The sequence below is a fragment of the Kwoniella botswanensis genome, chromosome 3, assembly GCF_036426115.1.
Source record: "Kwoniella botswanensis chromosome 3, complete sequence".
Lineage (NCBI taxonomy): Eukaryota > Fungi > Basidiomycota > Tremellomycetes > Tremellales > Cryptococcaceae > Kwoniella > Kwoniella botswanensis.
Window position 1 is genome coordinate 1,567,095 of NC_088601.1, and position 17,531 is coordinate 1,584,625.

Sequence of the window (17,531 nt, forward strand, 5' to 3'; positions counted from 1 at the left end):
AGCTTTTGAGTAATTGACTGAATCACACGTGAATGTTCTTCATACGCGATATAACATAGTCGTGAGAAGAAGTATAAACAAATCATTGCACTAAGTCAGAATTCCGAAAATCAGGATGTAAATATAATACTGTAAATGCGAATTATACCAAAATGAGGAGTTCTACCCGCTTCTTTCACTTCTTTCTAATATCTATCTCTATGTCCCATAGCAGACTTACTTCTACTCCTCTCCGTGTCCCTCTTCTTAACAGTCGAGAAGATACTTTCCCTATCCCCCTCCAGGGCCGTATGGATATTACCTATCGGTTTCCTTGAAGATGCGTTCGAAGGTCTTCGAGCCGTTGATGAGCGCATCGACCACGCTCTGATGGAAGGTGTCTGAGATCGAGCGGGTGTCTTGGGTACATTCGGATGATCGTGATGGTGATGATGATCCCCTACGAGATGTTTACCATCGCAGCAGGCTAAGACATTCATTAGTATACTGCAAAACTATAGAGCACTGCGAGAAGAAAGATTTTAAACTCACCCCTGACGTTCTCCAAACCCTCAAAACTCTCATCCATCTCATCCCCATCATCTCTACTGACCAAATCGAAATCGTCCGGATCAGCTATCGGAGCACCTTTGTATGTCCCCTTGTACCGATGTCCACCGTGGATCGTAGACGGTACCTCATGTCTTCTCATATACTCATGAGCGGCCGTTCCAGCCCTTTTACTCATGGAGGTCCCAGGTCGGACATTTGACATGGCACTGGTAGATCTCACAGCTCGAGGAGTGATGTTGTTAAGGGATTGTCTTTCCGATCCGAACGATCGGAGAGACATGGGTGATTTAGGTGGATTGTGCGAGGTAGTGAGACGACCCTGTTCGTCCGGGATTGAAGATAGACCTGTACGTGAGGTGTTGTGCTTGATACTTGATTCAGCTAGGTGGGATGTACTAGATGAGGCATTCTGTTGTTGCAAGAGGAATTGAAGGGCCTGTGGGTTTATAACAAGATTCATCAGCTATATCCCTTCAAACATACGGCAGCTGGAAGTATTTTGTGCGACACTCACGGACATCCATAGATCATGTCTCTCCTTGTTCTCAGCAGTAAACTGAATCTCTCTTCCAGGAGTTGCAACCACAATACTCTTATTGAACAAGCCAGGAGGTTGGACATTCGGATCTTCAATCGCTCTAACGCTCGATATGAATACTGTTCACCCAAACATCGCATCAGCTACACTACGTCCGGTTGCAAACGAGTAGCTGAAATTGGGACTTACCAGACTTAGCAGACGATTCAGATACTCTGCTAGACCCAGGATCTTCCGAACTCCAATACAGAGTTTTGGTATAAGGATGTACCCAGAAGAATCTCTTGTGTCTATTCGAAGATTGACCTCTACCGACAGTTCTTCTTGTATATTTGTACAAGTATTCACCAATCATAGTCTGGGTGATAGCGTGAATGGTAGTTGGATCGGTCGAGCCGTGAGAAGGCTGTTGAGCCGTTTGGTGTGGGACAGTACCAGCATAACTATCGAAAGAAGACATGGATGGGTTCCTATCATGCATATTAGGGATTTGATCAATTCCTGATATACTCGAAGAAGCCGATGCATAGCCACTTGAAGAGACCACTTTAGTTGCTCGTCGCTTGACGCTTTCCCTCGATTTCAGCCAGGTGCCATTGTCCCCTCTTACAGGTGTTGATTGTACCGAATGAGGTACTTTGAAACTTGCTCTGGATGTCTGTCGTTGAGCAGATGAGGGAGGTGGCATATCACCTGCTGCAACTCTCATGGCTGCCGCCGAGGAAGAAGGTGCGGTTCGTGAACCATGTCGATTCACACTCATCTGCAGGGTAGGCGTGGTAGCTCGTTGCATGAAATCGTCTGGTGGAGGAGACATAGGTCGAGGAGGTGGGCCAGTAGACATCTTCTTGACCGCTGTGTTGGGGGGAGGTGGTACGTCAGGTGGCGGGGGAAGAGAGATGGTAGGAGGTCTAGTCCTATCAGGAGCTGTTGACCCAGTAGGTGAAGAAGGTGGAAGGCCATCGATGTTAGCAGGTGAGGCGAGATCTCGAGATTGGGGAAGACCAGTATCAGTGTTGCCGGAAGTGAGATGGTCGTTGGAAGCTCGTCTACTACCTCTCTTACCTAAAGACCCAGGAGCAGGAGGAGCTTTGAGGAAATCGTAATTGGTACCAGGGGTGACACGGAAGAGCGAAATGTCAGGGGGTGGCGCAAGAGGAGAAGAAGGTGTTGAAGGAAGAGGTTCAGTCTGCATACTTGAGTCAGATTGATCGGCCCTGAGTTGAACAGCAGGTACCTCAACGATCTTCTCGATGGTGACAATCTTTTCGATGGGAACCTCGATGGTCTTGGTAACGGTGACCACCTTCTCCACTGGTACCTCAACGATCTTCTCGACCTCGACAATCCTCTCAACCGGTATCTCGACGATTCGCTCAACCTCTACTATCTTCTCCACTGGTACTTCTACTCGTTTCTCTACCTCAACTACCTTTACGACGATCTTCTCGACTTCGACTGGGACTTCTACAGTCCTTTCCATAATCTTCTCAACAACCTTTTCAACTTCCACAGGAACCTCAACAATCTTCTCTACCACCTTCTCCACGATCTTTTCCACCTCAACAGGTACTTCTACCCGTTTCTCAACGATCTTCTCCACTTCCACGGGTACCTCAATCCTCTTCTCTACCTCGACTGGCACTTCGATAATCTTTTCCACTATCTTCTCGATTTCCACAGGTACTTCTACCCTCTTTTCGACTTCCACCTCCTTGATCACTTCCACGATCCTCTCTACTATCTTTTCTACTTCAACCTCCCTGACAACTTCCACTTCCTTAGGCACCTCCACTATCTTCTCTACAATCTTTTCGACCTCCACGATCTTAGGAACTTCCACTATCTTCTCGACAGGTTTCTCGACCTCCACAACCCTCTCAACGATCTTCTCCACATCAACATTAACGGGCTTCTCAATGATCTTTTCCACTTCCACAATCTTCTCTACAATCTTCTCAATCTCAACGATCTTGGGAACCTCGACGGTCTTCTCTACTATCTTCTCAACTTGTACTTCCTTGACGACTTCGACAGGTTTCTCAACCTCAACGATCTTCTCTTCGATCTTGGTTACCTCCACAATTCTCTCGACTTCCACAATCCTATCAACGGGTTTCTCAACCTCTACAATCTTCTCTACCATTACCTCTACGATCTTCTCTACGGGCACTTCGACGATCTTCTGAATTTCCTTCTCCACAATCTTCTCCACTTCTACTATCTTAGGTATCTCCACAATCTTTTCTACCTCTACCACTTTCTCAACCTCCACTATCTTCTCAACAGGTACTTCTACAATCTTTTCAACAGGGATTTCAACCCGTTTTTCTACTTCAACAATCTTTTCGACTGGAACCTCAACGATCTTCTCGACTTGAACTTCCACGATCTTTTCTACGGGTACTTCAACCCGTTTCTCCACCTCCACGATCTTTTCTACTTCGACGATCTTTTCAACAGGGACTTCAACGATTTTCTCAACTTCGATTATCTTTTCCACTTCGATGATCTTGTCGACGGGTATTTCAACTCGTTTTTCAATTTCGACGATCTTCTCCACTGGAACTTCAACAATCTTCTCAACGATCTTTTCAACTTCGACCGGCACTTCGATTGTCTTTTGAACCTCCACAATGCGTTCAACAGGTACCTCTATGATCTTCTCAACTTCCACTATCTTCTCTACAGGTACCTCCACAATTCGATCAACCGGTACTTCAACGATCTTTTCAACTTCCACAATCCTTTCGACGGGGACTTCGATGACTCGTTCCTTATTGGCTGAAGCATTTTTATGAGCTTGTTTGGCGGCAGTCCATCCACCACTACCAGTACCAACGCCAGATAACTTGAGTCCACGCATCGTATGATCTCTTTCCCTAGAGTCTTCGCGATCAGAATCGGAATCAGCAGAAGACTCGTTGGGCCATTCTTGTCCAGTCTGATAAGCTTCTGTATCAGTCGGTAATTCCGAATGAGTTTGAGAAGGCGTCAAAGTTCCAACTGTTTCTCTGGCGTCTTCATAATCTGCCTCGGTATCTGTTCCGGTCATAGTAGAGATGGAGTCTGCCACCGAATGAGATCGTGTAAACACATTCGCTAATCGACTTGGCATAGGTAAGGGAACCGTGCTCTTTGTAGGTGTAGCATCGCCTTGTTGTTGAGCTGGAGTGGAAGAGGAAGGAGCATCTTCATTTTGTAATGTTGCATCGAATGAATTTCGTTTAGGGGTCTGCAGAGCCCATTCAGCGATTGACGCATTGGATGCTGCCGTGGTCATGATATGTGGGGCACGTAAAGCATCTTCATGGCTACCGATGTTAGTTGATGGTACGATGATCTTTTCCGGTTCCCAATCATCCGTCATGATAGCCACATCGACATAATCAGAAGATGATGAAACGATTTGAGTGCCGATCTCATCTGCCAAAGCACCACTGGCAGGAGCCATGAAGCTTGTCTGTTGGCCGATGCTGTCTGATGATCGGTTAGATAGACTGGGTGAGTTGAAGGTATCCACAGAGTTGTTGTTCTGACCAAGTACTCGACCAAGAGCTTCACCACCTGGCGTACCCGGAGTGGAAGGTGCGGGACTACCTGATACACCTCTAGTTCGAAGAAGGTCGGGGGTACCTGAGCTTGTGGAGTTGAAGCTCTTGTCTCCTGGCGTACTGATGATAGATCGGTTGAATCCAAGTTTTCGACCAATACTAGCTGCGATACCTCTTCCTCTGCCTCTTCTACCTCGCATTGACCCTCTTCCTCTTCCGCTGGCTCCTATGGTTCCCTCATCATCTTCCCAATCTGCACCTGGTGTTCGACTTCCAAATTCATCGACACTTTTCTTGGAAGAAAGATCGCTGGTTGATCTGTTTCTTGCATTCTCACCTCTGAGGATCTCGATTTCTCGTTGAGCTTTAGCGAGGTTGTCTCGCAATTCGTCAATCTCATTGACGTACATCTCGCCAAGTGGAGATCGAGGGAAGGGTTTGGAAGGGGTAGGATTTGGCGAATTGAAATCGGACTCGTAGAGTTGTGATGGTGAGAGAGCTTGATCATGTTCGTCGAAACCTGGTCCACGTTTAGTTGGACTCGTGTTACCTTTGCTTCCAGCAGCAAAGACATCTTCATCATCATCTTCTACACCATTTGGACCGAGCATACCAGGACTAGCGCTCATAGACTTCGATAGTCGACCTCGACCAGCACTGACTCGTCGCAACCTCTCGCCATTCAGCTCGGTGAGAAGGTCACTCTTGTCCCTTTGCAATCCGGCAGTTGTCTTTCTAGCTTGAGCCATATCGGTCTCATGTTTGACTTTGAGTTCTTCGACCAACTGAGCGTTCTTTTCGGCATCAGTCTTGTATGCTTCAGCAGCTTCTCTAGCAGAGACGAGAGTCTTCGCAAGTCGAGTTGTCTCAGCATTGGATTTGGTGAATTGATCTTGCACTTCCGCGAGGGATGATCGTAATTCCTGCAAGTTGACTTCGAGATTCCAGTTTTCCTCCTTATACCGTTCTTCGCATGAAATAATCAGCATAAATACTCATCAGAATCGACTTAACGGTGACTCACCAACACTAGTTTCAGCTGCTCGAACAGCACTGAGAATACTTTGCTTCTCTCCTTCCCAGTTTTCCTTCTCTTCGGCGAACTTCTCTAGCGCACGATCCCTTTCACTCAACAAAGCTTGGAGTCTTCTTACTTCGACTAGCAGATTCTGACCAATCTCCGTGGCGAATTCCATATCTAATGTACGATGCTGAGCGTTCCTCTGACGGCGTGTGAGAGTACTAGGAGCGTTAGGTTGGGAACCTTTGGAAGGGGAGGGTACAGCAAGCGAAAGGTCTTCAAGAGGATCCGAGGACTGTACAAAGTTAGCTAAGATATTTGAACACCACAAGTTTTGTAACTCACTTTTCCACCCAAACCTCTCATCATATCTTCATTCTGATTTTCCCACATCCTCATAGCTTGATCTAAGTCCCTCAACCTCTCTTTCATATCTTCCCTGATCTCCTCCTCATCGCTCTCATCGGCATCTTCAAATTCTCTTATTCTCTCTTCTAGATCCTGTTGCTGTTTCAAGATCTCTTGACCCATCGTACCCAGCGTCTGCAATTGGGTTGACTTCTGCTCAAGCAGAGACTGCAAGTGCAGCCTTAATGCTTGACCGGTCATTTCTTGTCGTTTCTTCTGTGGTGAGGGTGTTCGAGCCATTGAGGCGATTGATCGTGAGGATGGAGGAGCAGGGATGGGGTTGGCAAGATTGGGACGAGATCGCTGGCGAGGGAGGTTGCCACCCAAGGGCGGAGCTGCGAATGGATCGTCCATGATGAATATGCCCGTAGGCTAAGCGCTCTGAAGAGCAGTTGATTGTCAGCAGGAAGCATATATGTTAGAGTGGCCTCACATACAGGTCAGAGGTCGATGTCGGTAGTATCGTTGGCTGTCACTCTTCAAAATAGAAAGATAGCCTGCAAGAAGGATAAAATATCAATAAGAAGATGTCGAGCAGGTATAAAGCAGTGTTTCAAGAAGAGGGGCCAATTAAATAGCATGTGTGGATGAACAGCTCGGACCCTCTGCCTTTGCCAGACTTCCCATTTCCATAAATCGACGGGCGGAAGCGATTAGATATGTAGAAGACGCTTGACTTACCTCGATATTGCTTGCTAACTCCAACCTGTTCACTCTTGAGTTCTTGTAAGTCGACCTCCTCTTACTTACCCGCTGTTGCTATGCTGAATGGTAGAAAGCTGATCAAGAGGAGAAAAAGTCGGATGGATTTGTTGTTTGTTTATCTTACTCGGTGCTGAGCGTCACACGCGTCTGATCAGAGCTCACATGCCTATTTTTTACCTGGCAGCACGTGTGCCTAACCAGTTTCCGGTGGCAACGTGCGCGACTGATGTTCTCGATAAATACAGAAAACATGAAAACAAAAATGGATGATGTCAACCTTCTTCTCTCACTTCTCACAGACATGATACCTAGTTCGTCTTGATACCAACCCCCCTGCGTCATCTTGTCATCCAAATCAGTGGAAACAGCTCCGCCATGTCGGCGGGAGCACTTTCATTCACTCTACCGAGCTCGACTCCTGCCGAAAGGCCATATACCAATCTGATCAATTCAACTCAGGCAAGTCAGCTGGATGATTCGTATCGACAGGCATTAGCTGACCAAATTAATCGACAGTTCGCTCGCAACAACTTCAGACCGAGAGAAAGGGCATGGAGGAGGACTGTATCTCCCCAAGAGAATCCAGGAGCGTTGAAAAGAAATTTGAGAAAATGTCAGTATTGGAAATGGACAATTTACTGAGATGTACAGAGCAACTAACGCAATTTTAGATTGGGGGCATGACGAGTTTAGGCATCCTCAGCTAGAAATCTGTACAGATGCTATGAGAGGATGCGATTTGATTGTTGTAGCTCCGACCGGCTTGGGAAAATCGTAAGTTTTCCTTAAATCTGCTCCAGATGCGTAGTTGCTAATCTTCTCGCAGATTATGTTTTCAGCTCCCGGCTATAACGATCGAACATGGAGTGACCATCGTCGTCTCACCTCTTATCTCACTGATGGAAGACCAAGTGAATCACATGGTAGAGAAAGGGATCAAAGCTGTGATGCTCAAAGAGAACATGGATGAAGGAGCTTTGCGAGAGGTAAATCAACCTGATCACGGGTCGATCATCTGCTTGAAAGCTGAATAATGTGCATTTTCAGATCCGACGTCAAATGTCCTTGGGTCATCCTGAAATTCGATTACTCTACGTCACTCCAGAAAGTTTGTTCAGTCCAAAACACAAGTATATGTTCGATACCGCTTACAAGCAGAAGCAAATGGTCAGATTAGTAGTCGATGAGGTGGGTATCAGAGATAATATAACATCGCGGGAACAAGTGGCTCACTCTACTTCGTCCCGTTAGGCTCACGTCATCTCAGTAAGCTAAGCTAACAATCACAACTTGGAGAGATCTCGAAGGAAAAGGCTGATGAATTCCGGTATCAGGAATGGGGATTAGATTTTAGACCTGTAAGCTGTTTCTCTACATCGTCAAGGAACCCCTCAGCTGACATGAGTCGAAGAAATATAGAGAACTCGGTAATTTCCTTAACGAATATCGCGGTATACCTGTGACTGTAAGCTTAACTGATCTCGTTGTCGGTCTTCAACGATGTAGCTCACTTCACTGATGAGTAGGCTCTCACCGCTTCGGCGACGCAAGAAGTTCGAAATGATATCATAAGAAGTCTAGGTATCAAGAAAGGTTATGGCCAATGGGTAATGCCTTTTAACCGATTGAATCTTTTCTACGAGGTAAGCTAACCAGCACATTGGTGACAATATGATGACTGATATGTCGCAGGTTCGATATCAGGGAAGAGGTAGTGCAGAGGATGATGAAGAATTAGAAGATCAGAAAAGTACTGTGGAGGAGATAGCAGACTGGATCGAAGCTTACACATCTAAAGCTAGAGCGAGAAACGTAACAAATGGTATACATCGACCATGCGTTACTGGTATTGTATACTGTCGAAAGACAAAGGATGTAAGCTAACAACATTTGCTTGATCTGTGGACTTCAGCTGACTGTCAATACAGTGTGAAGATGTCGCTTATTTCCTACGAGAAAGGGGGATCAAAGCTCAGCCATATTACAAAGCTCTCCAAGCTGCCAACCCTGCTACTTTGGCTGCTTGGAATGAAGGAAGAGTCGAATGCATTGTGGCTACCATCGCATTTGGAATGGTGAGTGGAACACAATCAGAGTTGTCGTCCATCTACTCATATTTGTCTCGTTATTTAGGGAATCGACCAACCGCATGTCCGGTATGTGGTGCACTACGATATGCCAAAGAGTTTTGAGGGTGAGCTGAACGCTTGATGCACCACGATACCTTGTATATCAAGCTCATATGATTTCAGGCTTCTACCAGGAGACGGGACGTGCTGGGCGAGATCGACATGTACGTTTGTTGGTTGTGTCCCTACAGACTTGCTTTGCTCACACTATTCCGGCAGATTTCGCACTGTCTTATCTTCTACTGTGAGCTAGTACGCCTTTGAGTCCAGGCAAGTGACAAGCTGACATCGTCTGACAGCCCGAGAGGATGCGCGTAAAGTGCGGTACAATCATGAACTCAACGAGAGGAAGAGGAAAAAGCAAGGCGCCGAGGAAGATCCTGAAGATATTCTTTCCCCTATAAACAGCTTCAAAGCGGTATGTTAAAAAGTCTCCGTCGAGTGCCACACTGATCAATGATGTTCAGCTTCAACATTTTCTTGAAAACACTACTCAATGCAGGCATACAGGTATATGCAAGTATTTTGGCGAGAAGATCGACCTGCGTGATCCGTCAGTCAAGCTCGCATACTGTCAAGGGATGTGCGATGTGAGTTGCTTGCTGTACTAGTTATCCGAGACACTAAGCTGACTAAATATTTAGGTATGCAAAAGCAATAAGCAAGTTCGCCTCTCAGCCCTCCAGCTGACTGAGGGAATCGAGATCGCCTCGCAGCCGGAAGAAAAAGAGGTCGAAATACCATCTATGCCTTCCGCTGACCCGCTCGACGTGATCTCTGAAGAAGGTTCGATCTCAGGATCACTCAAAGGCCTCGGCGAAGGTTATGGTCTAGATAATCTGAACTCCCTCGACAGTGAGAGCGATGATGATGTTCCGCAACTGATCGACGACCCTCAACCATTATTCATGCCTGTCTCCCCAAGCTCCTTGCCCCCCACTCCACCAGCTCAACTTCGTCCTCCAGACCTTCTAGCATCTATAAATCCTGCATCTTCAGCAACTCATACTCCTGTCCCATCGATTGTATCCCTCGCTTCTTCTGCAAATCATAGTCCATTAGTACCGGCAAGTACGAAGAGTATAACATCTACTGTATCAATGCAAGGATCATCCACACCCAGCTCAAGATCTAGTGATAGAGGACCTGCTGTACCTGTATCCCTTACTCCAGTATTAAAGAGGGACCTGTCTGCTGAGGCATTACGTCCAGTCCCAGAGAGGATTTTCCAGCCTATCAGAACGAGAGATATCACTCAGGTCACCCCAAATCGAGCCATTGCCGGACCGGGACCCAGTACTGTCGCTCTCGCCCATGGGCAAAGCAATGATAGGAGGTCTCGAGATTCTTCTCCGGTGAAGAGACGTAGAGATCCAGTGGATATGAATACTCCTGTGAGAGGTGTCAGGTATATAGATGATTCAGAAGAGGGTACTTCGTCAGAATTGAAATTGACTAGAGAACAAAGGATCAAAGCGGATAAGATGCTGAATAGTGTTGAACCTGTGAAGGGTAATGGACCTTTTACATGTTATGATCAGAGTAAGCGATACTCAATTGATCCTCTGGAATGGGAATGCTGAATGGAAAGATGTAGCTCCAACGGGTATCAAGTTCCGTAAGATCTCTTCGACCAGAGCGACATTCAAACCTCCTATAGCTAGATCACCGAATAAGATTAGATGTGATCTCATACAGGTACGTCAAGTCAGCTTCATCTCGATCGCGAGACACCAACAAGCTGATACGATGATTTTATCATAGAAACCCGCTCGAGAAGCTGCCATCAAGGAGATGACTGATTCTCTGATGGGATGTTTGGCGAAAGGCGAATTGGCTAGGAAGTTGCTGAAAGGTTGGGGAAGGGACGAGAAAGGTCAAGAGAGGTATGTCAGCTATTGTATTAGCGTTGAGGTTTAAAGGCAAGCTGATACCCGTCTGTGTACAGAGGAAAGTTGATTGTTGGAATTGCAAGAGTAATGGAACATGGTATGTCGCATAGTCGATTATATTGAAATAAATTGTGAGCTGATTTAATTTGATATCGTTTTTGGCGTTTGCAGAAATAGCAGATATATCAAGAAATGATCCCTCCGGTTACAGTAAGTCTTCATCTCCCCATATTTGATGCACTGTGAGAAGTACGGACCTGTAGTGATAGATCTCGTCCGATGATATGAGTAGAAGGCCGAATTAAACAATTTAGAAATGCCACCAAAGCTCTTCGATCTTCCGAGGCTGTGAAGATGATTTCGAAAGGTCGATTGGACGAACTGGATGATGGAAGTCCGGAGATACTTCATCTTAGAGCGTTGGAGAGATGTATAAGAGCATGGGTACATGAATAATAATGAAGTATAATGTGACAGGTCACTTGTCAAAACTGTTGACCATATTTTGAAATATACCTTGATTGAATATCTGATACGTACGAACTTTGTTGTTGTATACATTTGAGCATTAAACTTATATGTAACATGTCAAGTATGAATAACATCTCATGTCATGTCATGTCATATATTGTACCCTATGAAATGTTTGCATTATATAATTATGATAATCATCCGGTTATCAAGAGAATATACTTCGGTAGGTCATATTTCATTATAAAACCACCTCTTGTTCATCTCTACTATCTTCTAATACCACCGAGCCCTTTCTCGCTTTGTGCTTTTTCATCCCGAATCTTACACCGTAATAACCCAATAAGATAGCTGCGAAACAACCTACGATAGCAGCTCCTATATAACCTGATTGGTCGTTTGCCTATAACATATTCCATTCAATTAGCTACTTTGATCCACCGATCCATCATCTATAGATTAAGACTCGATATGACTCACCCTGAACCAAGCTCTCCACCAACTTCCTGCCAACCCTCCTCCATCTGGATCTTCAGCTGCGTCTGTACATTTCTGGCAGTTCTCGCCTATTAGACCCATCATCGTAATGAGTGATATGCTATCACGTGACGTATATCAGTATAAGTATACATTATTCCGCTATCTTCAATTTGAAGACTAAAGAGATGGGAAAAGTTGAGTAGAGACTTTACTCACCTTAATGCCACCAAGATTGATAGGAGTGTAAGGATAATAGACAAATTTGACATTGTTTGAGTTTTCACTCTTAACAATCTATCTTTTCGATTACTCGTTTCCCTTTCGTTTCCATTGATCATTTCGCTGTTCTCACCCATCTCAGGCGCGTTGAATGGATTACTTGTATCTTGATAAGGGGCCAATTTGGGTTGATTTTGTTCCTCTTGTTGATCTTCTCTTTCCAACACCTCGATCTCACTTCTGCCAATCATCTCACTGCCTTGTTCCCTCCTTGTGTTCGAATCCACCTCGGACGAGAGAACAGGAACGACATTTTCTTCTACGAGACTGAGACTGGTTTTCGAATCTCCTTCATAGGCTTGTAACAACGCTAATTTACCTTCGGGGGTATCCGTCGAGGGTGTAGCGTAGGCGTATAGCATCAGAATGGAATCTAAAGAATCTACAAGGGACATTCCCGCGGTGAACTGGACGAAGGGTGATAAGTCGTTAGCTCGGCAGAGACAGATATAGATAGAGATGTATCTCTAAGATATTGTCAGTACAGAAGGGATGACTTACTAGGAACTGTATATCGTCGAAGATGACAGCAAAGACAGTCAAGTGAGTAAAAGTATTCATATGCATAATCTTGGAATAGTCGGTTGATACTCACAGGTAATATCACGATTTTACCATGATTGATCTCTTTGCCATTCGGACCTCTTTGAGCTACTGCTGAGATGGCCAAAAGGGCAATCGAAGAAGCAGTATCAAACCCTGCGATGGCCACAAAGAGACATCAATAATTTTTCACGGGACATTGTTAGAATCGGACGAACTGTACTTCGTACTTATCGGACGGATTTGACTCACCAAAACCAAATAGTACCCCGACAGGATACATTTTCCAACTCCTATCTACAGCTCTCAAAACAGGTCGGATAATTCTCACCATACATCCTCCGCCATATACCTTGGTCGGATCGGCATCTTCATCTTCGATGGGTAGACCCGCTTCCTGACGTCGTTTGATCTTTCGACGTTGACGTATAGCACCGATAAGGAAATAGATGTTTATACATGCTATGAGGAATAGGAAGGAGGATGAAACTGAGGCGCCTATTATACCACCGACTGAGCCGACTTCTGCGAATGAGAGAAATGAGAGAAGGGACAATCAGCGTATGCCTGTTAGACAAGAATCGAGGAGGTACTTACTGTCCAGTTTGTCGTAGATGTCAACACTGTCCAGCACTGTCAGCTAAACATTCCTGGTACGGACAACTCAGGCTTTGGTAAGCTCACCTGATTGCTATAGCTATGTTCACTACTATCACGATTGTGGAATGTCCCAAAGAGAAGAACAGTCCTGTATCACAGATGCTCTGTCAATTATCGGTTGATTCGTGATTGAATTATGGAAGAGATGACTGACCACAGGTGATAGGTAATTGACCTAAACTGACTAATTGTCTGGTTGCGTTATCAATAGCAGATATATGATCCGCATCGAGACCTGCATTGACATATCAGCAATCGATGTAGGATGAGATGAGCACGAGCATAAGCACAAGTGACTCACCGTGCCTCAATCCGATTGTCTACCATTCCAACAATCAGCTACATGGTCTTCCCTCTCAAGGCTGCAAGGAAATGATACCCACCCAAGCAAGTAAAGCCAGCCCCAACAGACCATCTGCATCCCTAAAGCATATACCTGCTGCTATCCAGCAAATCGCATTGGCCAACAACTCTCCACTGACCAGTAAGATAGATCGACCGAGTAAAGTCAATTTGCGGGGTGATCCATCGGAGTGTTTGGCCCATCGCGGTCTGGACATCTGTATCTGAATCTGACTTCTCATTGTGTCCACGGAATGACACTGATGTGAGAAAACAAGATGATTCAGAATATGGAGATGATCTGTGATGCAGTATAAGTACTTCTTCACAAGCATACACACATTCCTCCATTTAATGATTCTTTAGATTCCTTATCAGTGAAATTTGACTTTCACTACACTGTTGATCTTGACGAATCAATGCGCGTGTATCGCATGTGAACGTAGCTTAGCTTACCTTTAGCGCCATGCCAAGGACAACACCGATCATCGCGGTTATGATGGGGAGATAAGCGATCAATCATGTACCAGGTATCACGTGATACAAAGGCGGAGTGAATAGGGATGTCCGTCGTAAACATCGGATGTTGGCAAGACTGGGATGGTAAGTGGAGAATCGTACAGTTGTGTGTCTAATTTACCTGGATTCTCAACATCGTTGACAAAAGGCTATCTTGAACTATAGGAGACAAGAAGAGAAAGAAGAGAAGAGAGATGCCTCCTCTACAGTTCTGGAAACCGGGTACAGCAGCTCCAGGTATGTCCCTCGTCTCTTACAAACAGGTTGATATCAAGCTAAATACTGTATACATCTATGATGATATTAGGAAGTTCGCTAGATAGAGATACCGAATCGGAAGGATCACTTCTCCCTTCCATATCTTCCTCTCGAAACGAACACCTATCTCTAGAATCTCAGAGAAAGAGATTACCGATCTACAGGCATCGTGAAAAGCTTTTATGGTGCGTGGAGAAATACCAGGTTGTCATTGTTGTAGGACAGACAGGTTGCGGTAAATCTACTCGTGAGTGCTACGACCTCTCAATTCAAACATGAGTACTCGCTACATAGTGTATCATAAGATTGATTGATCTTTACACTCGATGCTATGTAGAGATACCGCAATACCTCCACGAATCAGGTTGGACATCCCAGAATCACGTTGTAGCTTGTACCCAACCTCGACGTGTGGCCGCTACGTCTGTTGCCACTAGGGTAGCAGAGGAAGTAGGATCGGTCCTGGGTGACGAGGTTGGATATAGTATACGATTTGAGGATCTCTCATCACCTACTAGGACTCGTATAAAGTACTTGACGGATGGTATGCTGTTCAGAGAGACTATGTTAGATCCATTGCTGAGTAAATACAGCGTCATAATGGTGAGCTGAGAGGTCCACGCATATCTCATAGCATGATCACAGCTTATCTTTTCTGATGGAACAGATCGATGAAGCTCATGAGCGAGGGGCTTATACGGACTTGCTATTGGGTTTACTGAAAAAGTACGCATCATCTATCTTGAACACCTACGCAGTTGCGGTCAGCTGATGCCAATTTTGAACAGGATCATGAGGAAAAGACCTGAGTTGAGAGTGATCATTTCTTCAGCGACCATCGATGCGTAAGTCTGCCATCTCAAGCGGCACAGCTGGATTCAGTATACAACAACTAATGATTGATATGATGCAGAGAGGACTTTTTAGAATACTTCAATACCAATGCGGATGGAACGGATCGCTCGAAAGATGATGCTATAAGTAAGTCGCTATTATCATCACTACATCTTTCGGGCGCACATAGCTGAAAATCAACTCTTAGTCGTCAGCTTGGAAGGAAGGATGTTCCCCGTCGAAGTATGTTACTTAAAGGAGCCATGTTCAGACTACGCAGAAGCTGCTGTACAGACTGTATTCGATATACATATGAAGGTCAGTTTTGTAAATCCCGTCGTGCAGTTTGCCATCATGATAACTGATTCGTCGAGTGTAGGAACCGGCAGGTGATATACTAGTCTTCTTGACAGGGCGAGAAGAGATAGATCAGGTCATACAAGAAGTATCCGATCGAATACAGACGTGAGTCGGCTTTCATTGGAGGTAACGGTGAAAAGCTGACAAATTCTATAGATTACCTAAATCCGCACCGCAGATCCTTGCATTACCCTTATACGCCACTTTACCACCAGAAGAACAAGCACTGATATTCGATGCGCCACCTCGAGATACGAGAAAAGTAATATTCTCCACCAATATAGCAGAAGCGAGTGTTACGATTGACGGTATAAAGTACGTGGTGGACTCGGGATTCGTCAAGGTGAGTTTGTGTCCGTGCGATTAGCTTTTCTCCACGAATAGCAAGCTATGCGTAAGTCATATATATGTAGCTGATACCGCTCGATTGGGTATAGTTGAAAACCTTCAATCCTAAAACATCCATGGACGTATTATCGATCGTACCATGTTCCCTCGCCTCAGCGAACCAGAGAGCTGGTCGAGCAGGTCGTACATCCCCTGGAAAATGTTTCAGACTCTATCCGTCTTCTGTACTTCCCTCACCTTCCAATCCACATTCACCAATGTCCATAACGACTCCACCAGAACTTACCCGATCAGACATATCCTTATATCTCTTACAGCTCAAAGCGCTAGGTATAGACAATCTGGTAAAATTCGATTTCATGTCTCCGCCACCGTCAAAGATGATGATTCGCTCGCTGGAGTTTTTGTATTGCCTGAAAGCTTTGGATGATGAAGGGCGGTTAACGAGACCTATGGGAGAGAGAATGGCAGAAGTCCCTTTAGATCCTATGATGGCTGCGATAGTGGGTCACTTGTTAACGCGTTGAAAGCAAGTCGAAGGAGAAGAAAGCTGATTATGATTGCTGGGTAATGTGTAGTTGCTAAATTCACACGAGTTCAGATGTGGAGAAGAGGTTTTGACGATCGCCGCTATGACTTCGGTACAGGTGAGCTGTATTTCTTCTCAAAAACAAAGATGGATGAATAGCTGACTTGGCTCAATAGAATGTATTCAACATGTCTGATGGCGGTACGAAAGGTATGATGTCCGAGATGGAACGAAGAAAATTTACGGCGGAAGAAGGGGTGGGTGAACAGAAATGATTATATAACACTTTATCCAACTACACGAGCTAATTCTATACGATTCACAGGATCATCTCACTTTGCTCAATGGTAAGCTGATCGTAAACCGCATATCCGTACAGCACAGCTTCTGACTGCTTCTCGATGTTACTTCATATAGCTTACAACGCATTCATCCGATTCGGTCAGAACAACAAATCATGGTGCGGGAACCATCGACTAAACCATAAAGCGTTATCTAGGGCTGTAGCCATTCGAAAACAATTGAAGAAGTATCTGGATAGATTTGGTATTCCCATAGTCAGCTGTGAAGGTGATGCGAAGAGATTGAGAAAGTGTCTTGTAACGGGATACTTCAAGGTTAGCTTGAAAGGTCTCGCCATAGTGTGTAAGGTCTGAGCTGACATTGTGATATAGAACGCTGCTAGGATGATGCCCGATGGGACATATAGAAGTGCAAGGGAAGGAGCTGTAAGTGGTCGTATGGAAGACAAGTCGAGAATAGGGGCGTGATACTGATATGAACGACCCGATTGGGTGGTCACAGACCCTCCACGTACATCCCTCTTCGGTCATGTTTACCCGTCAACCTTCGACAGGATGGGTGATTTACCATGAAGTCGTGGAGACTACTAAGAGCTTCATGCGAGATCTGACGGTGATTGAAGAGGATTGGTTGGTGGAATTAGCGTGAGTGCTTCTCACGAGTCGATAATCCATCAAAGTAGCTGACGTTGTTGAATGATAGACCTCATTTCTACGAGTTCAAAGGAGGTGGAATGAAGAAGCATTTCTAGTCTCTTAGACAAAAGTATATAAATCTGTACTCCTCCATAAATCTGTTGTATGCAT

At 45.2% G+C, this 17,531-nt stretch overlaps 4 protein-coding genes across 4 annotated transcripts; 2 read left to right on the forward strand and 2 right to left on the reverse strand.

Moving 5' to 3' along the window:
- Positions 1-185: 185 nt before the first annotated feature.
- Positions 186-6,427, reverse strand: L199_008460 (uncharacterized protein; the record flags this gene model as incomplete). The annotated part of the gene is made up of 6 exons (XM_064894140.1): positions 186-466; positions 532-988; positions 1,067-1,209; positions 1,280-5,611; positions 5,669-5,960; positions 6,011-6,427. 6 exons carry the CDS (start codon positions 6,425-6,427, stop codon positions 186-188), a joined length of 5,922 nt encoding a protein of 1,973 aa, XP_064750212.1.
- A 726-nt stretch (positions 6,428-7,153) lies between these two features.
- L199_008461 (uncharacterized protein) lies at positions 7,154-11,255 on the forward strand (the record flags this gene model as incomplete). The annotated part of the gene is made up of 22 exons (XM_064894141.1): positions 7,154-7,237; positions 7,295-7,391; positions 7,450-7,552; positions 7,605-7,764; positions 7,826-7,966; positions 8,030-8,044; positions 8,113-8,136; positions 8,190-8,243; positions 8,305-8,421; positions 8,471-8,653; positions 8,707-8,853; positions 8,912-8,972; positions 9,031-9,071; positions 9,127-9,151; positions 9,207-9,325; positions 9,375-9,497; positions 9,552-10,449; positions 10,505-10,605; positions 10,672-10,793; positions 10,856-10,896; positions 10,971-11,009; positions 11,092-11,255. The coding sequence occupies 22 exons, from the start codon at positions 7,154-7,156 to the stop codon at positions 11,253-11,255; spliced, it is 2,859 nt and encodes a 952-aa protein (XP_064750213.1).
- Positions 11,256-11,511: 256 nt separating this feature from the next.
- L199_008462 (uncharacterized protein) lies at positions 11,512-13,816 on the reverse strand (the record flags this gene model as incomplete). The annotated part of the gene is made up of 10 exons (XM_064894142.1): positions 11,512-11,673; positions 11,751-11,868; positions 11,967-12,436; positions 12,625-12,728; positions 12,825-13,097; positions 13,170-13,195; positions 13,257-13,320; positions 13,387-13,467; positions 13,534-13,552; positions 13,616-13,816. 10 exons carry the CDS (start codon positions 13,814-13,816, stop codon positions 11,512-11,514), a joined length of 1,518 nt encoding a protein of 505 aa, XP_064750214.1.
- A 471-nt stretch (positions 13,817-14,287) lies between these two features.
- L199_008463 (uncharacterized protein) lies at positions 14,288-17,476 on the forward strand (the record flags this gene model as incomplete). Its single annotated transcript, XM_064894143.1, has 17 exons — positions 14,288-14,330; positions 14,401-14,598; positions 14,689-14,954; positions 15,019-15,077; positions 15,140-15,196; positions 15,265-15,332; positions 15,394-15,503; positions 15,565-15,650; positions 15,702-15,888; positions 15,983-16,396; positions 16,472-16,540; positions 16,599-16,679; positions 16,748-16,769; positions 16,840-17,039; positions 17,097-17,150; positions 17,227-17,369; positions 17,428-17,476. The coding sequence occupies 17 exons, from the start codon at positions 14,288-14,290 to the stop codon at positions 17,474-17,476; spliced, it is 2,106 nt and encodes a 701-aa protein (XP_064750215.1).
- Positions 17,477-17,531: the final 55 nt, after the last annotated feature.